The sequence below is a fragment of the Magnolia sinica genome, chromosome 17, assembly GCF_029962835.1.
Source record: "Magnolia sinica isolate HGM2019 chromosome 17, MsV1, whole genome shotgun sequence".
NCBI lineage: Eukaryota > Viridiplantae > Streptophyta > Magnoliopsida > Magnoliales > Magnoliaceae > Magnolia > Magnolia sinica.
In genome coordinates, this window is record NC_080589.1 from 69,347,830 (window position 1) to 69,355,422 (window position 7,593).

Consider the following 7,593-nt stretch of genomic DNA (forward strand, 5'->3'; position numbering starts at 1 on the left):
TTCATATGGGATTCAAAGCTTCAGTGGGCCAAGAAGGTTTCAATGCTGGATTTCGTGCAGTTGGCCAACTTTAGTTTTGGATCTTCCTAATGTTGAGGCTCACGTCCCATCATAATGAATGAACGGCTCACATCACGGTGGGCCTCACCGAGCTTTTGTTGGGCTTGCTTGTACGATTACACAAGTCGGTGTACGGTCCTATCAGCCGCCTCTCATATGCCACGTATATGTGTAAGGGGCACCATATTTTAAATACAAATCCACTCCGTACACTAGTTGAGAAACATTATTTGAACCGTACATAAAAAAGATCATATAGGTTAAAGCCTTTGATAGGCCACAACAATGGGAAAAATGTAAAACCGCTTCTAAAACCTCTTAAGTTCCCAAGGTGTGGCCCACAAGATATTTATTTCAGGTTGATTATTATAAGTTCACTGCATCCTGGTATGTTACACGCTATTAACGGGTTTGATGAAATACGTACAGAATGGTGGACCCACACGCAAACCCATGGCTGGCAGCCCATCCCCATCGGTTTCCCTGTGTTTTGGCCCACCAGTGCTGCGGATCTAGATGATTTTTTTAAATCACGGCCTAGATTTGAGGATAAAACCTGATGGATGGAGTAGATTTTACATGTATCAAGAGTGTGGACCCCACAGAGGTGTTGTATTGGATTTCGGTTCCCTCAACGTGTATAACCGGGACCAATACTCACACCGTTCTGTATATACACGTACATTGGCACGTTGACAGATTGTCGTGGCTTATAATTATTGTTCCAATCAACGGCTAGGATCATCTGAAAGGAATGATACCTTTTAGCTTATATCCTATCTATGGCGGGTGGTTCACACCTATTGATCAGTTCCAAGTGCAGTATCTGTTCCCCCAAGTTCAGAGAGCAATCCAAATTCTCTCCAAGGAGAAATGCCAAGCGTACGATTCGAACATGATACACGTGTGAGAGATCAGGTACATTCATCCGACAATGTGCACGCTAAGCATGCTCTCTGTCAAAATCATCTGTTAGACCGCAGGTAAATCCTCTGTAACCCCTGTTTTAGCGAGCAGGAAATCACCCAAGCTCCGTGGGCCCATGGTGTTGTGCGTGTGAAATCCACCCCGTTCAACACGTGTGCCACTCATTATTAGATGCTGAAACAAAAAATCATCGAGATTCACAACTCAAGTGGACCACACCACAGACAAAAATAGAGATGGGACGCCAACCATAGGTTTGTTTGTGGGGCCCAGCGTAGTTGCAACTTCCATCGAACCCGTTCATCACGTGAGCTGCACTCAGGATGAACAGATGCTATACACGCCACGGAGCTTGAACGTAGTGGTTTTATGAGTGAGTTTTACATCATTCCAAGAAGTGTGGTCTACCTGAGTTTTGGATCTGTCTGATTTTTGGCTTGTATGGTGGATTTGAGGCGGTCCAACTGATGGACGGATTAGATTTCAAAGAGCCTATGTGTTTTATGAGTGAGCTTCTGTAAAATCCACTCCGTCCATCAAGTCCTATCTCGACCTTTGGACCTCGGGAGGGCTATCATGTACTTTATCTTTCATCAAACCCGTTAATCAGGATTAACCCACCATGACGAATTGAAAATATAAAAATCAGACGATCCAAATATCAGGTGGGCCATCACGAGAGAACTAAGATGTTTAGTCATTAATTTCACATTTTAACGGCTGATCTTTTGAATGTACAGTTCGAATACTGGTTTCTATCTGATGGACAGAGCGTGTTTACATGGTGGGCCGGGGTAAAACAGGTAATTTATACGGTCCTACGTGAAGCAAGGACCATTTGAAACCCTGGCGCTTCCAACATCTTCAATGGTCCAGATTTCTCAGACGTGAACCATGATGTATTGTTTCCCACGTGTCCTCTTGTCGATTGCTCGCGAGCCATCCATCCACGTAGAGCTCCGATAGTGGGGAGAGTTTCGCGGAAACTACAATCCCGAGGCAAGCACGCACAAACTGACCGCCGAAAACGACACGTGGCAAACCTTCCCTAGTCGAGCCTCCATCGTAGGAAATCGCTCCACCGCTCCCCAACTCCATATATACCAGAAACCGTCTCTCCGGAAATCCATCTCTCTGTCTCTCTCTCTCTTTCTCTCTCAGGAAAAACAACAAAAGAAAATGGAGAAAAACGCTACCCTAACCGGGCTCTTGAAGCAGGCCGCCGCGGAATTTCCGTCCCGGCGGGCGCTGTCACTTTCCGGCAAGTTCAATCTGACGCACGCCCGGCTGCAAGAGCTCATCGAAGAGGCCGCCTCCCGCCTCGTTGCCGCCGACGTCCGCACGGGCGACGTCGTCGCCCTCACCTTCCCGAATACCGTCGAGGTACGTCTCTCTTCAAAAGCTAGTCCTGTGGGGTACTTTCTTCATATGTTCATGCGGTTCGAACGGCATGGATCGCAGGATCCAGCTGCGTTCGATCTCGGTAGGGAGCAGATAAGCTCGGTACTCCGCCGGCTGGAAAACCGAGTTCTTTATATGTTAGTTTTCACCATTTACAACGCGGTGGGGATTCATCCATGCACGTGAAACTGATATATATACAGCCATCCTGACCGTCCAAACCGTGGGTCCCTTAAAATCACACCGATCGAGCAATGACAACCATCCAATCATTGCCTATCAAAATGGACGGTTATAGTAAGATAAGTCGTCCAAGGTTGAACGGGAAAATCGAATGGTTATAGGAACGGGTACAGTTCTTATTTCTGTACAACTTGCCACGTGTACGGTCGATGAGTTACTCCACCATTTTGGGCTTTCTTTTAAACTCTTTTTTGAAATCGTCCGATGTTTCCCACCTGTTTTGAAACGGTAGTCCGCGGATTCCTGCTACGCTGCGCTCGAAGGCGCGGAAGCTATGACATTTGGGTACTCCGCGGTCTACCTAACCGGGAGACGTTTTCCTGATATGGTCATTTAAGACCACCGGTTCTCTTTTTTGGCGTTTTCCAACTTGCGAAACATATCGTCTTGAATTTTTTAGGCGAAAAATCGCGATATTTTTTTCATTAATTCGGGATTATTTCTAACTGCGGCGATAAATTGACTGGCCTTCGTATTTTCTCGTGCATCAGTACGTGATAATGTTCTTAGCCGTGATCCGCGCCGGAGCCGTCGCTGCGCCGTTCAACGCGGCTTACACGTCGGAGGAGTACGAGTTCTACCTCTCCGATTCGGAATCCAAGCTCCTCCTCACCAACAAGGAAGGCAACGGCGCGGCTCAAGCCGCCGCCACCAAGCTCAACATCCCCCACGCCACCGCCACGCTCTCTCACCCCAGCAGCTCCATCGCGATTTCCCTGACTCCCGCCGACTCGACGCTCGACTCAGTCTCCCTACCCGCCAACGACCCGTCCGACGTGGCGCTGTTCCTCCACACCTCCGGCACCACGAGCCGCCCCAAGGGCGTCCCGCTGACTCAGCACAACCTCGCCGCGTCGGTCCAGAACATCAAATCGGTCTACAAACTCACTGAGTCGGACTCGACCGTCCTAGTCCTGCCTCTCTTTCACGTTCACGGCCTGCTAGCCGGCTTGCTCAGCTCCCTCGGCGCCGGAGCCGCTGTGACCCTCCCTGCCTCCGGTCGCTTCTCTGCCTCAACCTTCTGGGCCGACATGAAGGCGTACAGTGCCACGTGGTACACCGCAGTTCCCACCATCCACCAGATCCTCCTCGATCGCCATGTCATCAAGCCCGAGCCGGCCTACCCGAAGCTGCGGTTCATCAGGAGCTGCAGCGCGTCGCTGGCGCCGGCAATCCTGGCCCGGCTCGAGGATGCGTTCGGCGCGTCGGTGCTGGAGGCGTACGCCATGACGGAGGCGTCGCACCAGATGGCGTCGAACCCGCTGCCGGAGGACGGCCCCCACAAGCCAGGGTCTGTGGGGAAGCCGGTGGGCCTGGAGATGGCGGTGCTGGACGATAATGGCACTGTGCAGCCGGCGCAAGTTAGCGGAGAGGTGTGCATACGGGGTCCAAACGTAACAAAGGGGTACAGAAACAACCCCGAGGCGAACAAGGGGGCCTTCAGGTTCGGATGGTTCCACACAGGTGATTTGGGCTATCTGGACGCTGACGGATACCTCCATCTCGTCGGACGGATTAAGGAGCTCATCAATCGCGGAGGTGAAACGGCTAAAACCTCTTATCTTCGTCGTTTTCTGCTTTTTGGCCTTTTAGCACTTTTGGCCCTTCGTTGTGTTAGTTAGCCGTCTTTTTCGAATGGTATGTTTCCCAGACGTGATCATATACAGCCACCGGCCCCCGAGTTCGTTTTAGATGCGTCGCGAATCAGGCCAGACTGGACCCACATGCAGAGTGGTTGGATGATCAGGACCATCCATTTTTTGTCTAGTACACTGGACGGGACACACAAGAAAAATGGATGCCCGCTTCTGATCATTCAACTAACTTTGAGTGTGGGGGGCACGTGGCGCGAAGTCGTGTGGGGGCAAGACGAACACACGTCTTTGTGGGGCTTTTTTTTTATACTTTATTTTCTGAAAGCCCCTTACCAGCGGTTGAAATGACGAAAATACCCTCGGATGGTGGTTACGTTTGCGTGTTATTGTGGCTGAAATCACTGTTCTCTTTCTCTAGAGGTTTGGTCTTTTCTTTTAGGTCTTTTTTCTTAAAAAAAATAAAAAATAATAATAAAACAGTACCTTAATGTTTGTTTTTGCATGATGGTACACCTTTTTCCCATAGACTGCACAAATTTCCTCATTAATTTATATTAATTAATTAATAGAAGACTGTTTTTAGCAAACGATGAAAATCCCACTATAACGGAGGATATGATTCTCCAGACCGTTGATTATCACGACCTTATTTTGAAGTCAATTAAAAGGTACCTAATTGCAAAAACCGGATTAGCAAGTTTTGCTAAAACCCCTTTCTTTTTCCAATTACTTGCTCGTATGGACTGGGGATTAATCTTTTTTCTTGTTTTCTTCTCTCAGGCGAGAAAATATCTCCAATAGAGGTGGACGCGGTTCTTTTGTCGCATCCGGACGTTGCGCAGGCCGTGGCTTTTGGCGTTCCCGACGACAAATACGGCGAAGAGGTGAGAATACATTTCCCAGCTTGGCCACGTCAACACAAGAATAAACTAGATACCGCAGGTGGGGCCCACCTATTGGGGATCAAGACCAAGTAAAAAATCCCAGCCGTTTAATCCCTGGCCCGCAATTTGATGGCTCAGAATGATACAGCACATTACCTTTCCCATCTAAAAGTAGACCCTAGGCTAGTGGCATCCACGTCAGCAATCTGGGCCAGAAGGATCATTATTTTTAATGATCTGGATCACTGTGCTGTGGGTCCCAACTTGAGAACTGAAAAGCCGAATATACTGGGCATCTGCTTTTGTCTGAAGATTGTATAATTCCAGACGTGGCTAGATCTGATTGGCCACATCGTAGTAAGAAATGGCCACGATCGAATACCGTAAAACCTCCTAGTATGCTTTACGTGGTCCCTCTCTGACAGCGTCAAATCCTGCCACGTCAGGTGGTTCTGGCTCACTGGATCGATCCGGACCATCAGATGGACGGTGATGGGGTATGATAGTTCGGCCCAATTACGATCACCGTACATTGGACTAATTCATTTGGTGGGGCTTCTCTTGAAAATGATCAGTCCCAAACGCCAATCCACTTATCAGATTGGTTACACGTGTGTTCTGGATTTCTACATGCATGTAGCCCGTGTGATGAATGGGTAGGCCTGATTATTTAATGAATGGATCAGATCTTGTGCCCATGTAATCCAGTGATGTTTTTTTTAAAAATAGAGAATCAAAATTATTTGGGTATTATTAACGAGAAAATTTATTTCAATTTTGACTATAATTAGTTCTGTATTTATATTTTTAAAATTTTAAATTATTTTTATCTTATTATAATAAAATTAATATATTTATATTTTTCCTAATACGTCGTGAAAAACCTAAACTTGAAAATCTCCCGAGAAATTGAGATTTATCAGTATGCGGAGGGACATCGTCCGTGAGATTGCCTCACTGCTTTCGGCAATTTACGAAAAGTGCCCTTGTAACTGCGCGTAGACGAATTTTTTTGGAAGCCGACTTGTTTGCATCTCTGCCGTCCACCTGGATTGAACAGGGTGGGGTCCACGATTTGGTGATTGAGGTTGTGGCTCCTTATATCATGGATGGACCATACTCGAAAGAATCTACTGAATATTGCCATGCATGCATGGTCAAGGAGGAGAAAAACGCTGGCAATCCAAATTCCACCCCATGAGTCATCTATGTTGGATGGCTTGGATGACTTAACGACGGCGCACATGAAGTCGTATTTCGTCTCTTTCTCTTTGTGCATGAGTGGGCATAACGAACCGGTGACGTTACCTGTAAACTGAAATGAAAGCATTGTGCGGTGGACCATAAAGTCCGCCACTCGATGGATGTTTGAACGACCGGAAGCTTCACTCGTGTAAACGATCCACACGTGTGCGCGATGAGGCAATCCCCACCGTCGCGAATTGCCTGCAGTCCTTGCTTCAAAGATCCCTTTAACCACAAGCTGCATGGGGCCCACTGCAATATTTGTGTGACCTACAGAGAGTTTTTTACTTCTCTGCCTAAAGTCGTACGAGGAACGCCGCGCTTTTTCTTCTGGAGCCCAACTCACGTTATGCATATGTGAGACACGACTATCTTGGACCCTACTTTTTGTTATCACGCGCGTGCAGAGCCACGCCACCAAGCGTGCCTACCTGCTCGCCTGTACACGTGTCAGATCAAAAAGCGAATCTAGATTACACCATTTTTGCAGTATATACATCATACGATATCTTCGATCCAAAACCTGTGTTTGGATAAGCAATATTTCTGTTTGGCTTGACTGTTATTTGGATTGTGGGGAGCACCCAAACGCGGCCTTATTGCGATATTTATTTTGTTTGGTTTTGCTGACAGATTAATTGCGCGATCATACCGAGGGAAGGGTGTGAGATAGACGAGGCGGAGGTGCTGAGGTTCTGCAAGAAGAATCTGGCGTCGTTCAAGGTACCTAAGAAGGTCTTTATCACCGACTCCGTCCCCAAGACAGCCACGGGAAAGATCCAACGACGGATCGTAGCTGAGCATTTCCTCGCTCAAATCTCAGCCGCTAAAGTCCCCAAGTTCGGCGCTTAGATTATAATGAAGAAAAAGACAAAAAAAAAGGGTGGAAGATGTTTGCTTTCGTGGATGTATTAGTGTTGGTAATGAAAATCATGACCGTAAATAAGAAAAAGAAAATGATTAATTTCATTAATTTTTTTCTCAAATGACCATTTTACACTCGAAGAGAGATTTGTATGTGACCGACTTGGATGTTTGATGTACATCAGCTCTGTCTACCCATTACAAATGGGAGTTTCTTGTGTACCATTGAAGAAATGGAATATGGGTTGAATGGGATATACGATGTTCGACCCGTTTCAATTTCGGGCATTTCATTTCCACTTTTGCCTTTGGTCTGACCACTCGGGTTTTGGATCCGACTGGTTTTAGGATCGGTGAAACTAATGGATGGATAG

At 47.2% G+C, this 7,593-nt stretch overlaps 1 protein-coding gene across 1 annotated transcript; it reads left to right on the forward strand.

The window, feature by feature from the left end:
- The first annotated feature begins 2,116 nt into the window (after nucleotides 1-2,116).
- On the forward strand, nucleotides 2,117-7,328 carry LOC131231815 (probable CoA ligase CCL9). The gene is made up of 4 exons (XM_058228120.1): nucleotides 2,117-2,370; nucleotides 3,123-4,170; nucleotides 5,007-5,110; nucleotides 6,989-7,328. The coding sequence occupies exons 1-4, from the start codon at nucleotides 2,167-2,169 to the stop codon at nucleotides 7,205-7,207; spliced, it is 1,575 nt and encodes a 524-aa protein (XP_058084103.1). The 5' UTR covers nucleotides 2,117-2,166; the 3' UTR covers nucleotides 7,208-7,328.
- Nucleotides 7,329-7,593: the final 265 nt, after the last annotated feature.

Coding starts and splice junctions, on each gene's coding strand:
- LOC131231815 (XM_058228120.1), top strand. CDS start 2,167: ATGGAGAAAAACGCTACCCTAACCGGGCTCTTGAAGCAGGCCGCCGCG. Junction 4,171..5,006: donor GGAGCTCATCAATCGCGGAG/GTGAAACGGCTA, acceptor TTCTTCTCTCAG/GCGAGAAAATATCTCCAATA. Junction 5,111..6,988: donor ACGACAAATACGGCGAAGAG/GTGAGAATACAT, acceptor TTTTGCTGACAG/ATTAATTGCGCGATCATACC.